The sequence below is a fragment of the Tyto alba genome, unplaced genomic scaffold, assembly GCF_018691265.1.
Source record: "Tyto alba isolate M040663 unplaced genomic scaffold, T.alba_DEE_v4.0 Super-Scaffold_23, whole genome shotgun sequence".
Taxonomy (NCBI): Eukaryota; Metazoa; Chordata; class Aves; order Strigiformes; family Tytonidae; genus Tyto; species Tyto alba.
In genome coordinates this window covers 28638224-28663148 of record NW_024881297.1, presented here as the reverse complement: position 1 = coordinate 28663148, position 24925 = coordinate 28638224, and the positions used below count along the sequence as shown (strand labels likewise).

The following is a 24925-nucleotide window of genomic DNA, read 5'->3' as shown; positions in this document are numbered from 1 at the left end:
ACATGGGCCGTCCCGGCGCCGCCCGTGCCCCGGAAGCGCTCTGCGGGCGGCGGAAGAGGCGGCGGGCGGCGGAGGGCGGGAGGGGGCCGGGCCCGGGCGGCGGCGGCCGGAGGCGGAGCCCGGGTGTCCTTATCGCTGGCGCGGCCGGCGGCGGGCAGCGGGGAGCGGATCGCGGGCCCGCCGGCCTGGGGCGCGGGCTGGCAGGATGCTGCTGTTCGTGGAGGTGAGGCGCGGCGGGACGGCTGCGGGGCCGGGCCATGTGGCGGGAGGCCGCGCACGCCGCGCCGCGCCGGGGGGAGGGGACGGGGCTGACACAGCAAATCCGGGGGCGGCGGCCGCGGGCCCGGCGGGAGAAGGAGGAGGAGGAGGAGGAGGAGGGGAAGGGGGGGGGGGGGGGTTCGGCGCTCTGGAAGGTTCTGCCGGTGCCGGGGCCTCCGCGTGGGAGCGGCGGGGAGGGGGGGTGAAAGGCACCGCGGTGACCTTCCGGGGGAGCCGCCGCGCCGCGGCCTGCCGTGAAGGTTAACGCGCGGCGCGGGCCCTGGGGCGGCGGGGCGGGGGAGACGGGACTGGTGGGGCCTCCCGCGCCCGCGGCGGGGAGCGGAACGGCCCCGGTGCCGGTACCAGCGGGGGGGGCGGCCCGGCCCGGCGTCCCGCGGAGCGGCAGCGCCGGCGATTTCGCTTGGGCCCAGCCGCGGCGTCCTCGTTAAAGACGTTAATGAAACCCGCGGGGGTGGGGGGGCCAGGGGGTGGTTTATGGCAACGGGGAGAGACGGTTCGGCCGGCGGAGCGGCCCCGCCGTTTGTGAGCGCGCCGGGTCGGGCACCGCGTGGGGCCGAGGAGCTCGGGCGTGGAGGTCACCCGAGGCGGGCGGGCCGTGTCCGTCTGTCCGTCCCTGCGCCCCCCGGTCGCTTGGCGCGGCGGGAGGCGGTGTGCTGGCCCGGGCCTGCGCCGCAGCCCGCGCCGGGGCTTCCCTCAGTTACGGCTTTTCGCGGGTTTGGGTGAAGCGGTTTTCAGCCTTTGCTGGACGAACCCAGGCAACTGCAGTATTTCTTTAAACTTTGCAATAAGTTTTGTCCAAAAAGTGCACAAAGCAAACAGCTGCTGGGTTAATTAAGAAACAACTGAGGGAAGTGAGTCGACTGCTAATGGCGTATGCAGTTCACGTGCAGTGGTGGTGGGCTTTTACATGAATACCGGCAGATATTCTGCGGTTAAGAACCTCCAAATAAAAAGGTTTGGGAAACACCTTCTTTTTCTTAAACTGATTGCCTCAGTTTTGAACTGAATGTTACTTGACTTGTACTGAGAGGAAAAAAGATGTCACGAACACGGAATGACAGGTCTTAAGAATTTGGTTTTGCAGTATTTAACTTGAAGAGGAACTGTTCAAGCTAGTTGGAGCTGCAGCCCGATGACCGCAGCTGGGAGCTGCGAGCGGCCAGCCTTGCCCGAGGCCGAGCGCGTCGGAGCAGAGCCGGAGTGGAGCCCGTGGGACGGAGCTGGCCCCTCCGAGCAGCGGCCGTGCAAGGCACGTTCTGGAACCCGCAGTGGTGACATGGAGTGGTTGGGCTCTGGATGGGGCTCGGGCAGCTCCCGGGGAGCCGAAGCAAAATCAGGAGGCTGCGAAGCCAGGCAGCGCGTGTCTGGGTGCTTCATGAACCCTTTTAAAGCACAAACTTGACTTTGGTAGTTTTGTTTGAGCTTCTTCTTTCTCTTCTGTCGATGGCGTTGCGAGTTAGTTTCTGTGATCTTCATTCAGAGAACATCAATAATGTTTAATTTTGAGTTCCTGAAGACAAGCTAGAATTTCTGAAGATGCCTTTTTGCTGCCAGGACAGGGAACTTAAGGTCTTCCCAGGCACTGTGAAACACTGTAGTTGGATGCCTAGAAGCAGATGGCAGCTTTTCTATTGGGATCTTCAGGTTTGCCTGAAAAATAAGGTCCAGGATTGTGTTAGAAGTCCCAAAGGATTCGTAAGGATTAGCCGACTTACTTTAGCTGTCAGCATTATATTTTAGACTTAACTGAAGTGTGCACATTGTGATTGTGAATTGACTCCCTCTCAGTATGCACGGTGGAATTCTGTTTTCCTTGAATATCTTTTAGCTCAAGAAAAACTTGCTGCAGTGAGGGAGTGGTATAGGGCTTGTGCTATTTTTCATGCATTAATGTTTGGTGTAGGTCTTGTTTTCCACTGGGAGCCAGGGCCAGCATGCTGTTAACAATCAATAATTAAGGTGCATTGGGAATATTATTAAATGCACTGTGAAAAATGTAATTGCTAATGGCTTGCTGTGCCTGCTTTAGGTTTTGGTTCCTAATTCAATATATTAGTAATTTATTGGGAAAATTCAAATCTGTGCATTTCAGGTGGGTGAAACGCTGCCCTAATTGTTGCCAGCAATGCTTCCTAGCTAGAAAAACCACAACTGTGTGGAGCACTGAGCATTGCTGGCCCTCTTTCCTAGCAGGTGAGGCTTCCTGCTTCTCTCTGAGGTGCAAACCCCCCAAATTGTCCCTGCTCACACAGAAGCGATGGACACCATTGGCACAGGTGAGGGTGGTACCACCTTCCTACGGCACAACTGTGCGTTTGCGTTACGGAGGGATAAAGGAGGCACCCCTAGTCCTGGGGTGCTCGTGCTGGTGAATGGAAAAAAACCCAGGCTGCATTCAGTGGCAGTAACTCTTGTAGCCATTAAAGCTACTGGGTGTTTTGAGAATTCCCCGGGCTGTTCGGAGCACTCAATGGTTGTTACGTGATGTCCCGCAGGCAGTTCCAAAGGACCTCTGCCTGTTGCTTTTGGTTTGACATCCGCTTTCTCTCTTTTTTGGTTTGCTTCACAGCCTGGATAAGCTTTGAGAAGGTGACAGGTAACTGTACTGGCTTGTGCCCGAGTCCACCGCAGATGCGCGTTTCCCTACCTGTCGTGTCCCCCCACCAGCACAAGGCTTCTCTTTGCCAACCTCCCATAGGTTTGCTGACCTTCGGTGTTTTTTTTCTCTCTGCTTACACTTCCACTTCTGGAAAACGTTTGGATTCTCACATCCCAAGTTTGATTGAATTCTCTTCTAGATTTTTCAATTATATTCCCTTTTAGAGAGTCAGTCTGCTCTGGGAAATCTGTGAAAAGCTCAGTGTTACGATTTTGCTTCATGATAATTTGAATGCTTTAAAAGAAACTGAGCACTTTCTTGTTAGCTTAACTGAGTCTGCTAAACGTAATTTAGACTGTTACAATATTAAGAATATTCTTTGCCATCCTTTCAAATGCTTCAATAGTCAATTTTAAGGAATTGCTGGAGGAGAAGCTTTGATTCACATTTGCCAAAAGTACCGTAAACTAGAGGGAAGCTCTGCTGAGGAGGACAGCTTTGTCAGCTCGTGGATACCAGCGAGTGTTCCTAACCTTTGTAACTCTGTAAAGCTTTAACCTCATCATGAAAGTTCCCGATAGCAGCTGGGAGGATTGTTCTGCAGCCAATCAAATGGGCTCAGTATTTGTTAGCCTCAGTTAAATAAGCAAGAATTGATATTTTGGCCTCCTCTTCAGAATAGCCGCTTGCCAGAATGGCGAGGCGCTGCTCCTGGAGCATAGCAGACTGTATTTTCAAAAAGCTTATGTAAATTAGGGACTTTTTATCCTTTCGGAGTCCATCGTGTCTTGCTATTAAGATGCATGACATCAGGGCTGGGTCTTGCAGAATGGCATTACATGTCATTAAGTGTTTCTAGAAAAAAGAGGAAGTAGCCCACGCTCTGGTTCAGGTGTGTATTTCAGCCGCTGTATTAATAGGGCCATTCATTGCTTTATCAGCCTGAATCTATTCTGTTTCTTTGCACTTTTCACTTGGACCTGTGATTTCTGAACTTCCGTGTTACCACGTGTGTCTTTCAATATGTGCTAAAGTGAGTAACATCATCTGCCATACTCAGCGTTGCTTTTTACTTCTGGTCATCTCCAGAAGCGCAGTAATCTCCCTAAAGTGTTTCAGTTTTGCTTTACCACACTTATTCCTTAAAATTACTTTCAGCTTGAGCTAAATGCTAACCTCAAAGATGTAAGGTAGTGAGGCCATGCTTATTTTTATCAAATAATGAATCATCTCCTGAACATGTCTTTCTTGCTGTGATGAAATGTAAATTCAAGGAAGTGGGATCTGCCGGTTCTTGGTTCTGGAGCAGGTGCCCACGCTGGCAGGTAGCTGCGTCACAGCGGGGCCCAGCGGTTGAGCTGGGTGAAGTTTTGAACTTGCTGAACGACATCAACAGCGAGAGTACGTGGGTGCAACAGGTTACTGGGTTTTTCTTCTCAGGTTGTTTTGTTGGAGAACAACTTCTGAAAAGGGAAATGTACATGTGCCCCTTCACACTGAACTTTTTTGAGTTCTTCTTTCTGTTTCCAGTTATATTCTGCTAAAATTAACAAAAGGGAGAAAACTCCATTGCTGTGTGGATTAAATCAGTTTGGGGGGGGGGGGGGGGCGGATTTTGAATCCCAAGGAGGGCCTTGCAGAAATGGTGATCTTTGGTTTTCCTTCTCTTGTGATTGTCTTGAACCTCTCCAGTGTTTGGAGACTTTTTGTTACCGAATTTGGGCTTGTCCTTGCAGCAAATAGCTTTGGAACTAGGTGTGACCTTGGCCGAGGAATTATCTCTAAAGCTATTGCGACTGCTTCCTTATCCTTTTGCTTTATGTTTGAGGCCTGGTAGTAAGCCACTCCTTAATTTCAGAATTCAGGGGGCTGGCCTCTGAAATGTCAAGCTTCCTTATTTGTGAGATACGAGCTAAGATGAATGTCTTTTGCCTTTTAAATTCAAGCAAACAGCTTGAGTGAAGTGGACTGTCGTTCAGTGTCTGAAGGAAACTGTATTAGTTGCTTGTGGGGCGTCAGGAATTCTTGGGAGGAGAGTTTTTGCAAAAGCACAGTTTTCTTCTCTACGTGGAAGGAGTCAGTTCTATCATGGTAGGGCGAAAGCCATTACAATGCTTATCCTCTGTGCTGTAGGTGAATTAGTGGACTCCTTACCCAAATATCTTTTTGTTTCTGAGCAGCTCTCAGAAGGAGACTTTGGAGGGTGCCGTCTTTTCTGTAGGAACAAGTGTTTTATCTGTGTCGGGTTCCAGGTTGGGATCCAGCAGTTTCTCTTGTCTGGCTCATGGTTTACACTCTTGCTCTAACTATGGTCCTTGTTGCCCAGTTTCAAAGGAAGACAGACCTGTTCTCCCCCTGCCAGCAGGCTGTGATGGTGTGTATGTTTGCCTTGGCACTTCAAAAATGTTAATCTCCTTGGTTACAGGTTTAAAGAAATTATTAGCATACACTGGTGTGTATAAAATGTAGGTAAACTCACGGGGAAATCAGGTAGTACTCAGGTAAGTTCATGAGGAATCCTGGCATAGCACAGGTGATGCTTAGTTAGTACAGATGTCACTAATTCAGTAAGTCATTAGTTTCTTCTCCTTGACATATGTTTTTTTACCTTCCTTTCTAGGAAGGGGTCTGGAGGAGGGAAAATTTCCCTTTCTGGTGAAAGGGGACTGGAGCATTATGACAGTCAAGTCTTTAAAAGCTTATGAGTTACCAGAGTCCTTGACGGCTAGCCGCTTCCTCTGCTGATGTTGTCGGATGTCAATAAAGAGAGGTTGAAGGCAACACTTCTAATGGAGGTAGAAATGAAATACTTGGAAAATACCAAGGATTTTCCTGTTTTGATTAATGAAAAAAATCACATAGGTGCTTAATAGCTGGTTAGACACTCGAGATGCGAAACTCTGTAGAAAATCACTAAATTCACCTATATTGTCTGGCTTGACTTCTAAGGCATTTTTGGATTATTTTTCCTAATAAAAGCGTTCTGGTCTCTTCAGCAGGTAACATCGAAAGGTGCTGGCTTAAACCCTAACGCCAAAGTGTGGCAAGAAGTACCGCAAGGGAGTGGCGAGGCTGTGCCACCAACAAATGGCGCAGAGCACCCGTGGCAGGAACCAGCGGCTGCACAAGGGACGCCTTCCGAGGGTGAGCTGTCGCGGGCCCGCGTTCGCACGCTGCGATACGGCCCTCGCTGGGCGGTGCCGGGGCGAGAGGCAACCTCTTGCTCTTGTCCTTGGGGTTGTTGGTGCTGATGGAGCAGTAAGTGAGGAAGCAGCAGGCAGTTTGTAGAGATCAGGGGTCTGAGCCGGGGAGCTTTGGTGTCGGGGTTCAAGGTGTCCAGAGCTGTGCTAGGACAGGCGGCTTCAGCGGGATCCAAGGGGCCCGATGATGACTGAGTAACGCGCTAAGAGGGAAGCCGGATGCTAAATGTGTAGGAATGGATTTGTAACTTGTCTTGTTCGCCATTGCTGCACTTTGGTATACGCTTGACCCTGTGAACAGGAAGATAAGATCTGAGGGCCACCTGCAATCCCGGTAGGTCACTGAGGTGCTGCTGAGAACCGTTAGGCAGTAGTGTTCGTACTGGAGTAGGAACTGCAAAGCTTCTACGGTTGGCTCCTTTCACTTTAGTCTGTATTCCGTTTCAGTCCCCATTTTCCATCCTTACCACATGGTCAGTCTTGCTGTCCAGAACTAAATATTCAAACGGTTTAACTCGTCTAGTTTAGCTTAGGCTTGATAGGAAGCCAATTGTATAGCTGAGGTTACTCAAAATACGGCAGAGGCCTGTTAATTGGGAAGCAGAAGTTTCCCTGGAAAAGTATTTAGGAAAATTCGGGGATAAAGAAGGCAGGATTCGGTTGTTGTGGTTCTGTGAAAAGTTTCTGGTAAGTCAGCAGAAGTGAAGAGAGAGTACTGAGTTTGTGCATTGTCTGAGAGAAACTCATTTGTCTCTGCATAACAATATGAAGCAATCGTGGCAGTGTTACACTGCTGGAAAAATAAGGTCTATTTTTTCAAATCTGTTCTTCTTGCTTTTAAGCAATTTCTAATCAAGTAGTTCAATAATAGCTCTTCTCCGAGCATGTTTTTAGTGGATTCATCATTAGCGTGGAACAGATCTAGCAGAGCAGTGGATTTTTTTTTTGAACAATCTCCTTTCCCTGACTGTTGGATTAAACTGAAATTGTGCTTGTTTCTATCTCGAGCAGCTGTGGTGAAGACTAAGCTGAGGTGTCCTCAGTGAGAGATTGGCCAATTCCAATGTCATTCCACTGTGTCTTATAACAATTGCTAGATGCTCCTGAATCCTTTATATAAATAAAATTATATAATGCATTGAAGAGATGTAAGCTGTTTTAATGCTTTGTTTTTAAGAACCTTGTTTAAATATTTAAAATTTCAGGTAGAAACCCTGGGTTTTTAGATCTTCTGCCACTTTTGGAGATCTTAAGCTTCATGATTCTTTTGTGTACTTATCCCGGAGACCCATGTGCAAACCAGAAGATCTTTCTGAAATAGGAGACACAGAAAGTGCTGTCCAACACAAAGTAGACACTGAAAAGCTACCAAGCGATGACTAAGTCTAGACACTTTGTTACACCATTCTCCAGTGTTTGTTTTAATGTTGGTAGCCAGGATTTTTCAAATGGAAAACATTGTGAAGCTTATAGTAGGTTCTCTGTTGATGATGTGTTCTTTTGCCAGGTAACATAGAGATTTCAGAGGATAGCTGCAAGCAATATGAAGTGATGTATTCCCCGTCTTGTGAAGCCACAAGAAATGGCACAGGAGTTGACGAAGCGTCTGCAAACGGAATTGTCTTAGCAACCGAAGACCTTGGATACCAGATCTATGAAGTGTCTGGTGAGTATTCAGGTTAGAATACCATTGTCGGTACCTGTAATCCCCTGAACTTTTGTTGCACTTACGGTGTGACCGAGTAGGAACTTTGAAATGTTCCATGCGCATTCAAGAAGATCCAAGCCAGCCGTAGCACTCGGCCAAGTAGGTGAAAATTGTGGGATCAAAGTAATTTTGAGAATGTGTAGTATGGTGGTTTTTAAACATGTCCCAGATGACCTTTGCCTTTTGGTCCTACTCAGAAGGATTCATTCTTTTACTGAACAATGAAATGTGTTCTTGCATTGTGTGCTTACGGTGAAACAGATCTGATGGTGAATGTGGTAACTTTTAGGTGAAGGCAGCTCCACTGTGTCGACAGAAGACATTAGAGAATGTTTGAAAAAACAACTTGAATTCTGCTTCTCACGGTACAGTACAGTTAATTCAACTTTGTACAAACCATTTATTAAAACCGTTGACAAACTTTCCTCTTTTTTGGCTTGATATGTGCTATCATCATCATAAAAATGTTAACTGTGAGGGAGTTGGTTACGGTATGAAGCAAGATTTACTAAAATGCTCTAGAAGCCCTGTGGTACCTTTCAGCTGTTTCAGTCCTGTCCATGCATCCTTCTCCTTTAATGAGAATTGAGTATGACTTGTGTGCTTCGCAGGTGTAAGATGCTGAGATAATTTAGCTGTGTATTACCAGAAGAGGTCTCTGGCAAGATCCATTTTGCAGACTAAATTGCAGAGCACTGTTCTAAATTATCTTATTCTGCTTTGTGGTGATCTGCTAGGATTTTTTCCTGGAGAGAAAATCTGAATACGTTTGGGTAGGATTAGCTGTGGATGGTATTGGTGAATATTTAAGCCTGCAGTTATCCTGTTGTTTTGAGGCTTCTGTAAGTAAAGTTCAAGATTTTTATAAAATAGTGAACTTGTGTCTTTTTAGTGAGAATCTTTCAAAGGATCTCTACCTGATGTCTCAAATGGATAGTGATCAGTTTGTTCCAATATGGACAATTGCCAACATGGAAGGTATTAAGAAGCTGACAACTGATATGGACCTTATTCTTGAAGTTCTGAGATGTAAGTCTGGGTCTTTGGTGTCTGTATCAGTATAACCAAGAATCCTTCCTTGCTTTAGAGAGATGTGTACTAGTCTCTTAGCTGATTATGGTGTATTTTTCTGGTAAATGGTGACGGGAACCTTGTTTTGCAGAGATGTTTGAATAAGTGGCTCTTCCAGATGCCTGAATTCTAGTTATGCTTTATAATAATCTGCCTGAATCTGTCCCAGTAAGAGACTACTCTAAGATATTGCTAGCAATGAAAGTCTTATTCTGGGAGTAAATCTAGTTTTCTGATTCACTGCAGAAGTTTACTAGAAATGCTAAAACTAGAAAAAACTTACTGGAAAAAGATAAGTAAGAGTTCTTCAGAGCTACTGTCCTGTGCTGATTCTGCACATGGCTGCTTATGGAAACAGTTGTGAGTTTTTTAAGACTTTATTCTGACTTGATTTCCCTACTCATATTTGAACTTTTCCTATTTGGGTTCTGTCTAGCAATGTCTTTATATCCCCTTCTTTGAATTTGAGCTGGGAGTGAATCAAATCTGGGACTGAGCTTTTCAGATATCTGAGCTGCCAGTGGAGGCAACATCAGCCAAACAGCTCAAAAATACTGAAGGTGAAGCAGACTATAGCTGATAAACAGTCCTTTACCCTGAATTTGAGAAACCTGGTTTCTTAAGCAGTCCATCGCAGTTCTTTGTTGCAAGTTGGATAATGGAGTCTAGTATTGCTGAGATGTTTTGCAGTGCACAATGTCCAATATTAAGCCAACTTTTACATTTTAATTGTAGCTTCTCCTATGGTACAAGTGGATGAGAGAGGGGAGAAAGTAAGACCAAACCACAAACGATGTATTATCATTCTCCGTGAGATCCCTGAAACAACACCTATAGAGGTAAATAAATACAGAAGAAAAACATAAAAGCCTGTTGGTGTTTTTGGAAGGTATCTTCAAACAGCAACAGGAAGTGGTGCTTAAAAAGTACACTCATATTTAATTTGATTAAACCCAGATATTTTTTTCTTGTAAACCGCATAAGCAATTTTTTCTGCCTTGGCTGTATTGTCAAAAAAGCCAAAGCAAAAACTTGGCATTGTTGTCCCTTCCCATTATTTACTAATATATTAAAATGTTCCTAAGTAAACCTTTTTTTTTTTTTTTTTTTTTTTGTCACCAGAAATCGAGCTAGCTGGGCTTTTCTGGAAGGAAGTTTGAACTGGTTTCTTTTCAGATCCAAAAATAAAATCAGTCCAGGGCATAGCTTGGAATTCAGGCTGAATTTTTGTCACAGCAGTAACTTTACTTGAAGTCAGACGGTTGTTTTGGCAGCAAGAAATGTTACTAAACATTTCTCATTCATTGTGACCCAGTGTGAGCTGAGCTCATTATGTTTAGAAAAGGGAGGATAATAAAATTCCTACCGATATTTGGCTAACAGAATGATTTAATTCTTTGGTTTTTAAGGTTGTAACACAGGGTGTTTGTCTGCTAGCATTTTTAATTAGTTCTTTTAATGCAAACTCTGAAGAGCTGCTTTGCCCTCTCTTTAAAATCTGATTATTGCAAAGCTGTCAGGTTGCCTTGATTTAGAAATATTTGTTAGAATCATTCTTGTCTAGATGATTCTCCTGATCTAAAGCCACATTTTTGTTACCTCTTTCATATGGAAATACCACCAGTTCTACACTGATCTTGTTTTTCTTACTAGATGGGCCTGCTGCTTTTTATCTGGGGCACTCAGTAGGCTGGACTAGTATTCTTGGGTTCAGAAGCAGGTAGAGGATCGTTTGGTGTCTGGCAGACCTGCCAAGGGAATAGAGGAACATCCCTGGTCAAGGGAAGATTGCAGCTGAGGAGCTGGAGCGTAAACTTCTGTTGGTTTAGTGTTCAGTTTACAGCTTAGTCTCCTTAACTGCCTGACTTCTTCTTTCCCCTAGGAAGTGAAGGCTCTGTTTAAAAATGAAAACTGCCCCAAAGTGATAAGCTGTGAGTTTGCTCACAACAACAACTGGTACGTTACATTCCAGTCAGATACAGATGCGCAACAGGTAAGGCTGCCTTCAGTCGTTAATGACATCTCAATGTTGCTGTTACTAATCCCCCTGCTCAAGAGAATTGCATGCATGCTTCCTGCGGCTAAAAGGAATGTTTATTTACTTATCCTCCTGTTGTTATTTTGAGAGGTTATTGGCAAATTCTAGTTAATAGAGGAAAAAAAAAAATGAGATTGTAGGGTTATAATCCCTTTGTCTGCCTCTTGCCTCAGTATTCTCTGGCCATAACTGACATCTGGTATCCTGAATTTGAAGTGTTAATGAATTTAGCTGGGCTAACAGGGAAGCACATTGCTACACAGTCATGTTAAATCATGTAATATCCTTTGAGAAGTACAATTTTATCAAGATATTCTAATGTAAATCTTTTTTGTATGTGCAGGCATTTAAATACTTAAGGGAAGAAGTGAAAACCTTTCAGGGCAAGCCAGTAATGGTAAGGTTGATTTATATGAGGTTTCTGTTTGGATTGAATTATTTATTGTTTCTATTTGGATGATGGTGTGCATTTATGGGGGGGGTGGAACTAAGGAGTTAGCTGTGGGATCGTTCCTAGCACTCGCTCTGTAGGCTGTTAACTTGAATGAGGTCATGGGTAGCTTTGAAAAATTACAGTTCAGTGGCTGCTGGTTATTCACAGTGCTGCTTCCCTTGAGGTGTGAAACACATTCCTGTTTCGTCTTCGCTTCTCCACTTTCCCCAGAATCTGGGTCTGCAGAACTCAGGAGAGGGACTCTTGCCATCGTGAGTCTCTAGCTTGAGTGCGCTGCTCTACAAATAAGGCTGAAGCAAGCTGTTTGTACTGTGAGAGGAACTGTCAGAATTGGAGGCTGTAGAAAGCAGTGTTTAACTTGACAGGTTCTCTAGGTAAAGCAGAGTGTGTGTCCTTCCCTTTAGCATGCTGTAAGAATGTATTCTGGATTGATTTTTATCAGTTTTTATTTGTAAGTAGTAATCAGCCTACTCCCTCTTCACGTCCCTTCTGTTACCGTTTCAGTAGGCAAGAAAGATTTCATGTCTTGCTTCTCCTTTTCTCCCAACTAATGTATGCGATGTGATTTGATATCTTGCAGGCAAGGATAAAAGCCATCAACACATTTTTTGCTAAGAATGGTTACCGGGTAGTGGATTCCAGTGTCTATACTCAGCCAGTTCAAACCCAAGCACAGTTTGCCTCACCACTGTTTATGCAGCCTGTATATAGTCCTCAGCAGTACTCTATTTACAGCATTGTGCCTCAGACATGGTCTCCAAATCCTGCACCTTACTTTGAAACACCACTGGTAAGTCACAGCTGATGAAAATGAGAGGAGCTATGAAACATCAGGAATAATTTGATTAACAAATCAATAGGGTTAGTGGGCTTTTCAGCTGTAGAATGCACAGGTTTTCTAGTCAGATCCCTCTGTTTTATGATACTTCATGTTATGTCATGGACCTGATAAAGCAAGACTGTCAGGCTGCATGTCTCGCTATTGGCTGCCATTTATTTCAAGAAATTTTGGTGTGAAATGCCATTATCCAGTAGGTAGTGCCACTGAAAGAGCTTTGTAGCTCTTCCAGGAACCAGGAGGACTCTGATGCTAAAGTAGATGTGCAGAACTGTTAACCTGGTGGGGTTTTTGCTTTAGTAGTAAGTTTACCACAAAGTAGATTCAGTAGCCCGGTGTAAAAGGGTATACAGACTAGAGGAGTAAGTGCTGAAGCTGATCTCATAAAACTGCAAACGTTTTTCTTTTTAGTTCAGCCATTGAGACTGTTCTGTCTGTTGCAGGCCCCCTTTCCTAACGGTGGATTTGTGAATGGCTTTAATACACCAGGATCATATAAAACAAATGCTGCTTCTTTGAGTATAGGTCGCCCATTCCATAGAAATCGGTAAGATAGCTCTGTCAGTTGTTTGCTCTCTGAGAACTTACAGTGTTGAGATCCTGAAGTGTTCCTTGCACTTGTAAAATGCAGTGCCTTCTGATGGGACGAGGTTACTTATTTTGTTTATCAAATATGTATGATGTTTTTCAACTTGATTTATAAAATAAAACTAAAATCAAGGTGGCAGCTTAAGATCCTAAAGTAATGGACATGTGTGCTGGAGAGAGCAAAGGTAACTCCTCCTAAAGGCCTCAGAGGAATTTCTGCAGACAAATAAATAACTTCCTCGCAAGGTAATACTTCTGTTTGTTATACGCAGATTATAAACTCCTGCAGCACAAACGTAAGCTTTTCCTGTTGTGTGATTAGTCTTGCAGAGAGCCATTCAGTTTATGCAGCTGAGAGTTGCATGCCCTGACTGCTGTATGCTACAACTGCTTGATGCTGAGTCTGTTACGATAATTTATTTGCTTTATCCCCATCTTTCCTGATAACTGTAAGGACTCAGCTCAGATATAAACACTGGGGAGGAGGAAACAGCTTTGTATTTGCTGGAACAGTACTCTGTAAATACAATGGAGTAGTAATCTGTTTGTGTGGGTGGAAATTGTTTTATTTGCAAGCTCTTTCACTGTATTCAGCATGCGGGCTTGGTAGCATGGGAATTGCTTTTTATATTGTTTGAGAAATTGGTTGACAACTGCTGGTACCGTAAGTGGTTTTGTGATGCAGTTAAGGTTTGTGGCTGTTGGCAGAAGGTGAACCTTCAGGATTTGGTCTGCAGTGACTCAGCAGAGTCTTAATAACAGGCTGTGAAACTGGTAGAATGACTCTACTTGGAAGATGGGGCAGCTGATTCAGTTGCAGCCGCCCAGCTCCCAGCTAAGATCTTTGTATAAAGCGGGTGGGTTTTGGCCTTAAACTGTGCCCGGACTTAAAGCCTGTAAAACTCTCACCGTATATGGATCCTCTCAGAAGTACGGATGCTGAAACTGTACAAGAATTGTATGTACCCTAATATTAACAACTTGAAATGCCCACGCGTTCACTGCTGCCTTGTAGATCCCATCTGTATAATCCTCAAGCTTTTAAAACTCTTCTGGTTGTGTTAAGGCTTTAGTTTGTAAAACTTCAGTCATTGTGAAGTTACAGCTTTAGGGTCAAGTGTGTACAAGTTCTGCTGGTCTGCCGTGGTTGTCTTATCTTTCCTGCCAGTCTTGTTCAGCCTTTGTGCTAGGACAAAGCTCTGGTTTTATGGTAGTAAATCTTCATATTCTGGCAGCAGACATTAGTTATGCTTCAGCAGGATTCCTGTGCAAACAGGAGACTGCCAAGGTAACAGGGAGGCACAGCCTCGAAAGTTTGGCCCAGTGATGATCAAGTATCGCGCTAAGAGAGAACAGGTCCAACAGTCGATGTCTGGGCAGCCTGCACCTCATGCTTTTCCTTCTTTTTGCTCTCTCACATCATCTCTTCTTCTCTCTGCTTTTTTTTCTTCTTCATCTTTCTTTGTCTTTTCTGCTTTGCTCTTCTGCCCAGACAAGATTGTGGCCTTCTCAGTGACGGGTAAGATTATGAGATCTGAGGGCTGAATAATGACTTGCGAATCTTCCATTTTAAGAGTGAATTGAACAAAATGGAAGAATTTAGTGAGCTTACCTCCTCCCTATGATCTTTGCTGATGGAAAACTTAACCTTATTGGGGCCTGAAAACTGGTTCTTAAAGCTTCTTAAAGCTGTGAAGTATGAATTAATCTTTGTTCAGCCTGTCTTCTCTTGAACTGCAGAAGAGCTCACTTGGACAGTTTCATCCAGCTGCTGCTTTTGAGTTTCTGTCCTGGCTCATTAAACTTGATTTGTTTTGTCATACAGGCAGTTAATAGTCAAGTATTGGATTTTCTCTGTAGCTAAACATTTGTTTAAGCCAGTCATATTTATTTTGCCCTGGCTTGTTGCGACATCCTTGTGGGAAAGGAAGATCGAGTCATTGTAACAGAGAATCCTTAGTTCTAATATTGGTTAAATTTATATTTTTCTATCCAGCCATCTAAAAGGTAATTTAAAATGTCTTTGGTAAAGCAGATTAATGTGACCACTCAAATTCGGTATATAAAAGGGTGATTTTTTTGTTCTGCTTTCTGGTGACATATTGAAATGCTGCAGAATTTCCAACTGTTATTTGAAAGGCTATGGAGAAATCTGCCAGAGAGTGGTGGAGCTGATTTTTAAAATACCACAGGACAACAGACAAGCAGAGAGAGGAATCTGCTGCTGCAACAACCACATCACCCGCTGCTGTTCTGATTCAGTGCTAACAAATGATAATTGATCATCTGTTGAATTCTCCTATTTTGCTTTCTTTTCCTCCCAACTTAAATTCTGTGGCTGAGTGGGAGGGAACAAGTTAGTGGAAGCTGGAAGGAAACTACCTCTTTGTTAGGCGGTCTGGGGTCCGTGGCATCCACAACGTGCTTTTCCATGTTTGCTTAGCTTGGAGAAACCAAAAGCTGCATGATTTATGGTCTGTTGAAAGAAAGGACCCTTTTTTAGGCTGCTTCTTGATTACTCTGTAAGAGATCATGTAGTCAAGTTAACTTCTCCTCCCGGACAGGAATCGTACTTTGGCTGGCAGTGGGAGAATTTCTTCTGGTTGCATGGAACATCATCATGAGATTGCTTAAAAGCATTAAGCATGCAGAATCCTCCCTCTGTCCTTAAATTATGAGATGTGTAGGGTTGACCAGAGGAGAAAGATAGATTTTTAAGGTCCTTGCCTCGCTTGCCAAAACAGCTTGATGCTGTGTGGAAAAGACAGCAAGGTACAGAAGTGGAAAATAGTCTAAGGCACTGGAATGCTGCTCCAGAAAACTGTTCCCTGTTATGGTAGGTCAGAGTTTTTCTGGGTAATTCTGCATTTAAGGCCCTGAGCCTTAACTTGCAGCAACACTGAGCATGCACAGCTGTGTCTGTGTTTGAAGGGAATACAGCTTTAATGCTGAATAATCAATAACTGGGTAAAATGTCTGGGGTATTGTAAGCTGCAGTGGATCTTGTGGGTGTTTGGTAACAGGAACAGTGGAACTAAGATCCTGGCTTTTCCAGCTCTTGGGGAGATGGGCTCGCAGCTGCCCTGGGCTTATCTCCCCTCTTCAGTCTATTTATTGTCTTCTACTTCTGGCTTCTTGTTTCAGTTTGGTTTTCTTGCTTGTGGCCAGATCAGTTTGTTCCTCAGGCTCGGCTTGTTTCTCCAGATCACTTTCCAGTGCCCTGTGTCCATGCTGCAGGCCCAGACAAATGAAGAATCCCTCTTCGGGTTCTTCTGGCTCTTCTACCACCCTTATGTTTTGGAGTGTTTTGGTTTTTTTTTTTTGTTGGTTGAGGGGTTTTTTGTTTGGTTGTTTGTGTGTTTTGTTTTTTTTTTTTCCTCTCCCCATCCCTTTTGGTATCTGTTGGGCAGTGATCTCAATGTTTTCTTCAAATGGCAACACTTGACAGGAGAGGAGGTTGCAAGAAAACTGTAACGAAAGGAATAGATGGAGGTAAGGAGAACAATTTCTTTGTTCTTGACGAATGGACGTAGGAAAACAACTCTGATGGAGTTCCAGTACTTACTAACCTCCTTCTTTCTTGTCAGCTACGAATTAACTGTAGTTGGTGGTAGTTTTGTGTCTTGTTGTTTAAACCCCGGGTTACACAGCTGCTGCTCTGTGTCCTGCAGCGTGAAGCCTCACTTCCGATCGTCTAACAGCGCCGAGCACGCTGTGGAGGGTCCCGCTGCCGTCAGTACCATGCCGGTGGGGGATGGACCACTGAACAGAACCAACTCAAGGAATTTTGTTATGGAGCGACATAACAGTACGTTAACTGGGCACCAAGACCAAGGTTATTCCCAGAAGGAATCTCCTACCGCACAAATGGAGCAGAATGGCGATTATGGCATTGGCAGGGGCAGGTAAAGAACTGTGTGTACTGCTTTCTGCCGTGACACAACAGTGCAGGTGGGACGTGGTGTTGGAGGTTCAAATGACTTGTGTGAGCCAAGGATCATCAACCATTGGCTCAGTATACATTTCTGTAAAGACCATCCAGGAGAAAACTGATGTTTAAATAAACCAGGTGTGATAAATACCTGACTGGGAGCACGAATGCTTCCTGCTTGACTGGACAGCTATTAGTTATTCTGACAAACACCTTGCAGTAAGATAGTGAGGTGTCTGTATTTCAAAATAACTGTCTGCTTTGTCCCTAGAATTAAAACAATTGCTGAAGTAAAGTTGGCATTTATATTGCTGTAAATAATAAGCAAATCCTCAGTTGGGGAGTTTGATGCTCCTAAACTTTGTAAGATTAACTGGTTTTTATCTTTTGTCTGTTAATTCAGGGTTTAGACACTTAAAAATAAGTGACCAAGACAGATATGTGAGAGATCAGATGAATAAGTTTATTACTATAAAATTATAGGATACGATTCTATAATATTATAGTCTAATTGTCACTGTGCTTGTTCAGATACAATGCTCTAGGGTACCTCCTCCACGGGGAGAGAAAAGAGAAATTGTTTCCTGTATTGGCTATGTTCCAAGAGTGTAAGAGCTTTGACCCCTCCTGAAGATGGAGAACATCCCAGAACTGTATCTTGAGAAACATCAGTAGGCTGCTGTAAATCCCCTGCCACAGGCTCCCCTTTGTGCAGACGAGTGCGCACTTCAGCTAGCTGAATGCACTGACTGATTTCTTTTTTTGCCTTTAAAGGAGGAACGTTTTCAGAGGTCGGAGGAGACGAGAAGATGACCGGGTTTCAGTAAGTTCCACTTCCCTTACTGTGAGGAGCTGCACAAAGTGCAATGTGTTGGCTTTGTGTGTATTGAAGGAATGGCATAGTCGCTAAATTCTCAGATTTCATTGTGGGTATTTGGTGTTTCTAGGAAATTCCCTGACACTTGTTCACTGCTTTTAAAATGCTAGGTGTTATGGCTCTATTAACGGGTGTTTTTCTTCTCTAGAGACCTCAGCCTTCAGCAGAAACAAAGACTCAGACACCAAAGTTTGACTTGCTAGCATCAAATTTCCCACCTTTGCCTGGCAGCACAGCAAAAATACCGGGCGAGCCTGTGCTGGAGAGCAGGATGTCCGATATTGTTAAAGGAGTCTGCAAAGAAAAGGTATCAGCTCTTGGCTCTGGCTCGCCCACAGTAACACACATGTGCTGTGTCTCCCTTCTCCCTGCTTAAAGAATCAGTTGATGTTGGAGCTGCGTGTTTAGAATGTTTTCAGCCCAAACATCTTGCTATGTTTGTTAATATATATTTGTTAATATATAATAAGCATCTTCTGTGTTTCTGTTCTTGGATTTCCTTGGCTTTTTGTGGGTATTTAGCTGAAGCTTCTGTAATTATACTATTGTAAGCTCAGTAATGTTTTGGAATCAAGCAGGCAAACGAGGAGTGTTGGCTGCTGACGTAGGAGCAGTTTGTGTGTGGTGTCGGCAAGGGCTGTTTCCAGATGAATCTGTCGTTTGAGCTGGTGGGCCTAAGCATTGATAATCTGGGTGACAGAACCTTACTTTTCATTTTGCCTGCTACTTCTTTTGCCCATATGAAGGGTGATTGCTTTAGAGGCGATGCTCCAAAAGAAGCAGAATTCCTGTAGCCAGGACTTGAGAGCTTTTGGAAACATCCCACTTCTCAGATGTCTTGAACTGGCGTATTGAGGAGCAACGTAAGCATGTCTGACCTTTCTGCACCTTATGCTTTTTGTGCAGGAAAGCAAAGATTTGCTGCCCAGCTGTCCAGCTCCTGCTCAGGAAGAACAGATGCCCAGCACTGTCCAACAGCCTGTCACAAGTGTGAGTTCACCAAGTCAGACTGAAGCTGTGGTGTTAAGGTATGCAGATTGTTGGAGTCGAGAATATTAAAATTTACATTTTCTAGTAAAAACTCTAGCTGGTGTCCAGCAAGGTGGCAATAATATTTGGTGTTTCTTCTCTTGTCTGCGGTAGGCGGCTTCCCTGGAGGCCACTAGATGGAAATAACAAATCGTGGTGGTAATGGCTGTACCATTCTGTTCCGCAAAAAAAAAAAAACCATAGCTGTGACTTCAAAGAAAGAAAATACTTTCTCAAACATTAATTTCCGTGTTAGTAGGTTTTAATATTCAGTTGCTCTTGATGTAACAGCACAGTTCAGCCGGACAGCAAACCTGAAGAAGCGTCTGCTCAGAAGGACGTTACAAGCCAGGCTTCCCCACCGGTGTCTGTGTCTCCTGTCAGTGCTGCAAAGCCACCGAGGCCAACCACCGCGTCCCCTCCCAGTAACGCAAGTGCAGCTCCGGCCTCGCTGACGCCGGTAAGGCCAGAGCAGGGCGGGGGGGGGGAACAGGGGGAACTTTCTCTCGGATGGGACCTTGTGTGCCTTTTGCCACAGCTGTGGTGTCGTCGCTCGCTGTACGCGTTCTTGCTGCTTGTGCCTGAGAGAGTCTGGAAGAGCGTAGCGGGGATATTCTGGGTTGTAAACCTTGCTCTTCTCCCTTGGTCCCAAAGGAGCCACGCAAGCTAAGTTACGCCGAAGTTTGCCAGAAGCCCCCAAAGGAGCCTCCCCCAGTTCCTGTTCAGCCTCTTAGGGAACATCGCACCAACATAGTTCCCCCTGCCAAAAGTGAAGAGAACGGCACACCTGAGAAGGCTTCGGAGAAGGCTCATGAGAAGGTTGAAGGTCGAATGAAGGATTATTCTGGGTTCCGAGGCAGCGGGCCTCCCAGGGGAGCTGCTGGGAAAATCAGGGAACAGAGGCGCCAATTTGGACGCAGATCATCGCCTCAGGGAGCACCTCGACGTATCGGCAAGGAGCAGTATGTGCCACCCCGGTCACCAAAGTAACACTCGTCCAGCCAATTATTCTCTATTTAATTTGAGCTGTGGACTAATAAGCAGCAAAGGAGACTGTGAGAAAGAAGTATTCATGAAGGGGAATACTGAACTGGAGCGTGGCTTGTGTGGAGGAGTTGTGGAGGGTCCCAAAATTCATCTCTAAAAGTGATTTCACAAATGCTGGAGGATTCCAATCAATATAAATATAGAGATTATAATTTTTGTATTTTTGTTTTTAATTTGCAGAGGGTTTCCTGCTTGAAATCAGTTTTGGGGTTGTGAAACTAGCATTTTGACAAAGTGAAAGAATATGAATTGACAAATTAACCTGTCTCTCAGTGTAGGAGGAAAAGGATAAGAGAATATTATTTTTGAAAAATGAGCATTTCTGTAAAATTAGAACTTTTTTTAACCTATTTAACATTTGGCTTGTCGGATGATGTGTCTGCCATTGATGGCCTTGCATTGCAGAGCACGTCTGCAGCTGAGGTGCTTGGTCGGTGTGAGTGGAGTGAGTGCAGCCAGATACTGTTGTCATCACTTAGTCACTGATGATAAAAACTGAATGTACTACTGTAGTAAACTTTGTGTTTCCAGCTTGAAGTATAGTCTCTTGACCTTACTAATAATTCAGTTAGCAAGCTTTTTAAGCTATAATTTTTACGGGATACTGGATTGTAGATCAGAGCATGTGGACAGCAAAAATCATCTTCTAGATGCAATTGGAAGGAGGCAGAAGGGAGCACGTCAGAATTTTTAATTTGCCCTTTTTTCTCGCCTCCTTTTGAGGGCAACTTCTTAGGCTTGTTTTTTTTTTTTTTTTTTTTTTTTTTTTTCTTGCTTGTTACTTTCTCTAATCTCTTTATTGCAGACTTTTGTGTATTTATCTTGGTATGTTTTGCTGAGGCAGGCCCAGTGTAGGATTGATGGGTGGCTATACAGTACTTGATGTTACTGCACAAGTCAAGAGCCTGGAATTCCAGTTGCAGATGTGGAATTCTGCCTCGCAGACGGGGGCCCTGGGCATGGAGTTCTGCGTGCCCCACCAGGGTTGAACCAACATCTCTGAACGGCTACCAAATCAGAGACGTGTCTGGGCTTTCTACATACTGACCTATCTTTGTGTTCTGGAGTAGGGTATTGGACGCTGGATACAAGAAATCAGGGTTTATATGTACTGGGAACTCATTGTTTACAGCTGACGTAGTAGCAACTGACTTTTAAAAACTTTAAAGTGGAGCTAAAGGTGAAGAGTTAAACAAAACCCCTCATGTTCAGAGAAGCTACTTGAAAGTGGCATCTTGCCTAGCTGACTAAATTTGCAACACTATTGTGTAGTAAGTGGTTAAGTTTAAAGGTGATTACCATAATGACTGAAATAGGAAAATTCAGTGCATTAATCTGCCAAAATCAGCATGCCAGGGTTCAAAGTTCTGTATAAAGTGTTAGGGAAAAGTAGCTTCCAGCAGTAAGAATCACACTTTTTTTTTTTTTTTAAATTTTTTTAGTGAATAGCAAGTGTACAAATTTAAAGTCGTTGTGAACACTGGAAAACTCAATTGTGATATATACAGTAAACATCTTAGTAATATATGCTAGTGTTGCCATTAGAATGAATGTAAGTGGCAGTTAAAATAACTGTGAAAATTTTCATCTTCTGATTTCTTAGCCAGATAACCCTTGGCGACTTCTTACTCAGTAGGCATTCTCTATCAACTGCTTTGAGAACACTCATATCTATTTTTATAAATATATATATAAAGCCAGAGTTGTCATTTCTCTAACTTATTATTCAGCTTGGCAATTGCTTTGATTTGATTCATAACACAATATAATGTATTTATGCAGTTAACTGTTCATTTCTACGCATGTGTTATATATATACACATATATATATAAAAAAAAAAAAAACAACAAAAAAAAACCAAAACAAAATCATTATTCACTTTTAAACTACCTGTACTGGGTTTGGGAGGTTTTTTTTTAATTTAGTAAAAAAAATCGTTGATCACGTCTACAGTTTAGGGATGCTTACAGAACCCTTCTCCATTTATTTCGATTTGTTGGAATGATAGAGAAGTTGAAATATTTAAAAAGTGTTAAAAGTTCTGAAACGCAATGAATTCAAAGTTAATTTTAAATCATTTTAAAGGCTATAAACGATTACTGCTGTCAAACTGGAAAAAACGAACCTGTATATGGTAGGCACAGATACGTGGGATGGATGTGCACTGTCATTGCCAAGTGGAGTCAGTGCTGGGTGCCGGCAGCTGCCGCGAGGCGCTCGCTGCCCAGAGTTATTTGGGAAGAGGCTCGTGCAGACGTTGGTCTCGGGGAGGCGGCGTGCTAGTTCTGATCCACACAGGCGTCCGCTTTCAGTGCAGTGCACAGAATAACCTTGTAGTGCTGAAAGTACCTGAATTTTAACAGTTGTGAAATGTAACTTCTTCATTTATTAGGTGTGGGGGGAGGAAAAAAGAAAAAAAATCACTGCAGTTCAGTCTTTCTTGTAAGGTGATTGGAAAAACTTGACGGCAGAAAGGATGCTTTGTATATCCTGGGCGTGCGTTTTCCAGCAGCAGATTATGGCTCTTGTACAGTGTCTGCAAATAAGTCTGTAAACCTGTTGGCTTTTTCCAGCATATTCAAACTTTTATCAGATTAGGGCGCTCATAATTATTTATTTAATACCTGCGTGCAAGGATTTAACATTAGCGATTCCCTTCTCCCTCCTCCCCCGCTGCCATTTATAACTGTGGTTTTTGGTTGTTTTTGGTTTTGTTTTTTTTTTTTTTTCCTTCTTCCTTTCTAATCCTTTGTGTGTGTGGGGAAATAACCAAGTAAATATAAAGGCTGTGAAAACCATAGTTTTGTGTGCAAGTTCTCCTGCAGTACTTGTATTGCATGGCAAACATTTAACTTAGACGGGCTAGCTGCTACATTCTCATCCCGCGAGGGACTGGGGCGGGCTGCCGTGTCTCTGCTCCCCGCGTCTGCCTTTTGGGACGGGCTGGGGGAAAAGGGGCCAGGGCGACCGGCCGGAGCCAGCCGCTGGTGGTGCAGCTCCCTGACTTCATTCGAGCTGTATCAGTTTCTCAGCAGAGGTGAAGCTGTCCCTTGTTCGACGGCGCTGGTCAGCACGCGCGCTCCAAGGGACAAGTAACCGATCTCCGTGGTTCCTTCTTGGTAGCTTACCACATCACGTAAAGACAAATGTTCCTACTCTGCTGATATTAAATACCAGAAGGTGCGAATCACACGTAACTTTCAGTTTTATGAACTGTGACTTGTTTTCAGAATTGTTGACTTTTGTTAGCCACAGAAGTATACTTCCCCAGTTAAGTTCTTTTCCTAATTACTGTGCATGGAAAAGATTGGGCCACTCTCTTGTACTTCTGCTGGGGAGTGAAAAGAGAAGTAATTATTTGCATGTGATAGTAAAATTAAAAGTGCAAAAAGTTTTTTCTTTTGATTTCTAAAATTAAGTTAGTTTTATAGTATCTTACATTCCTGCTATCTTTGTTTTTTTTTAAAAAAGTTAGCCTGGCACAGTATGATGGTGCAGTTTTAGCAGTAGGTTTAAAAAAAAAAAAAAAAAAAAAGTAACCCACTCTATTAACCAGAAGAGAAAGATAATACTGTGGCAGATCAGTAGCAAATAAGTGACTTAATCAATGCTTTACTGTAGTTAAATAGCTATGGCCTTACTACTTTGTCAATATCAGCTTAATTGTCTTGAAAATGTCTGCTATTTTTACTGTTACCCAAGTGAGTGTTCACCTGGGTCAAATATCTGGTATGTACAGATGATATTTTAAATTTGTAAAATGCGCCATTGTATTACAGACGATGCAACAGAAATGCACTTCGGGGGGAAATTGCTTCTGATAAGTTTTTTTGTAAATCCTTGATTACTACAGATATGCAATAGAATTTTTGTTTCTAATTTTGATATTTCCTTCTGAAACATAAGATTGTTGCCATTAATCTGAATGATTTATCATGCTCTTCTTTGTGTGTATATATTACATATAGTCTGAGCTTCCTTTAGGATGGTACATAATTTTTGGTTTGTTGTAGTATTTTAGTTGGCTCTTCTCTTAAGTGCCTTTAGCGTAGGCACTTCAAGAGGTTACTTGAGTCTGTTTTTAATGTACAGTTGGGAGGACTTGAAATGGAGTTAAAGCAACTTATTTCTGAAAAATCCATCTGCAAACTAACCTGTAACAACTTTAAAATTTTATATTTAAGAACCAGAGGTTTATTTTTATGGAGCTTCAGTTATGGATACAGTTTCCAAAAATGCAACTTCAAATGTAAACAGACTGTGCATAAATGGTTTTTGTTCTAATTTTTATAGAATACAAAATATTCAGATAATATATTGAGCTCAAGTTACTACAGACATCTTGTTCCTCCCGGATGAATCCAGCTTCCCCTTGGCATTTATGATCTCTCTTCAAAGTGGTAGGGCTTCAGTGAAAGGAGAAAAAAGCAACCTATCTGGCTTCTATACTTTGTCTGTTCTGGTATATTCCTGTTGTCAAAACTGTCCAAACCAAGATTTGTGTAAAGTAGGTTCATGCTTTAAATGTTAAAATGATAATACATGTATTTGTATTTGTTTTTGACATTGCCAAGGTGCTATGGGAAATTGAAATAACAGTTAGAAAAATAAAGCTGATTTAAAAAAAAAAAACAAACAAACAAAAAAAAAAAACAAAAAAAAAAAAAAACGCCACACAACACAACACCCTACTTGCTTGTGTTGCTGTTCTGATGATGAACTGGCTCCCTTTTGCCTTGAACCCCTCAAACTGACCTCGGTTGGGGTCCAAACCCTTCAGCTCCCCCCTCCGCCCCGACCCTGATCTTGGGCCTTTCCCAGCGGGGCTGGGTTCCCACCTCCCCCTTCTCCCCCAACCCGAGTTTGGGGTGAACTTTCTTCTTCCCCAGGACAGACAGAAAACGCTTTTGTAGCTGAACTGCCCTTATGGGACCCACCTCGGTGCAGGGGGCCAAGGCTGCTCCTTGCCCTGAGGCGAGGCGCGGGCCGCCCCCGCGGGAGCGGCGGCCTCCCCTGAGGGGGTGCGGGCAGCCGAGGGGAGCGCGGGGGCTCTGACCCGTCTGGGAGCGTTCGCTGGGGCCGCCGGAGCCGCTCCGGTTCGGGGGGGACCGGGACCGGGACCGGGACCGGGACCGGGACCGGAGGGGATGAGGGGACTGGGGGGGGGGGGGTGAGGGGAGCGGCGGGGCCGGGCCGCCAGGGGGCGCGCGGCGGCGCTTGAGGTGAAGGCGCGGCGGGCGCGCCGCCCCGTCACGTGACGGCGGC

At 44.0% G+C, this 24925-nt stretch overlaps 1 protein-coding gene across 5 annotated transcripts; it reads left to right on the top strand.

Annotated features, from left to right (window-relative positions):
• The first annotated feature begins 99 nt into the window (after window positions 1-99).
• LARP4 (La ribonucleoprotein 4) lies at window positions 100-22064 on the top strand. Of its 5 annotated transcripts, none has more exons than XM_042796591.1 (17): window positions 112-223; window positions 1364-1528; window positions 5878-6022; window positions 7586-7744; window positions 8076-8151; window positions 8679-8815; window positions 9593-9696; window positions 10740-10850; window positions 11239-11292; window positions 11930-12139; window positions 12631-12734; window positions 16447-16680; window positions 17481-17529; window positions 17732-17890; window positions 18490-18611; window positions 18904-19072; window positions 19267-22064. In XM_042796591.1, the coding sequence occupies exons 2-17, from the start codon at window positions 1412-1414 to the stop codon at window positions 19600-19602; spliced, it is 2286 nt and encodes a 761-aa protein (XP_042652525.1). In that variant the 5' UTR covers window positions 112-223; window positions 1364-1411; the 3' UTR covers window positions 19603-22064. The 5 variants fall into 5 exon arrangements, with proteins under 5 accessions (XP_042652528.1, XP_042652527.1, XP_042652525.1 ...); XM_042796590.1 differs by having other exon boundaries at window positions 5875-6022; XM_042796592.1 differs by lacking the exon at window positions 1364-1528 and adding an exon at window positions 5499-5673 and having other exon boundaries at window positions 113-223; window positions 5875-6022.
• Window positions 22065-24925: the final 2861 nt, after the last annotated feature.

What these genes read in the sequence shown, in the direction of transcription:
- LARP4 (XM_042796590.1), top strand. Translation starts at nt 1,412, where the DNA reads ATGACCGCAGCTGGGAGCTGCGAGCGGCCAGCCTTGCCCGAGGCCGAG. An exon ending in TTCAGGGCAAGCCAGTAATG is followed by an intron (nt 11,293 to 11,929) that starts GTAAGGTTGATT and finishes GATATCTTGCAG; the next exon opens with GCAAGGATAAAAGCCATCAA. An exon ending in TATGGCATTGGCAGGGGCAG is followed by an intron (nt 16,681 to 17,480) that starts GTAAAGAACTGT and finishes TTGCCTTTAAAG; the next exon opens with GAGGAACGTTTTCAGAGGTC.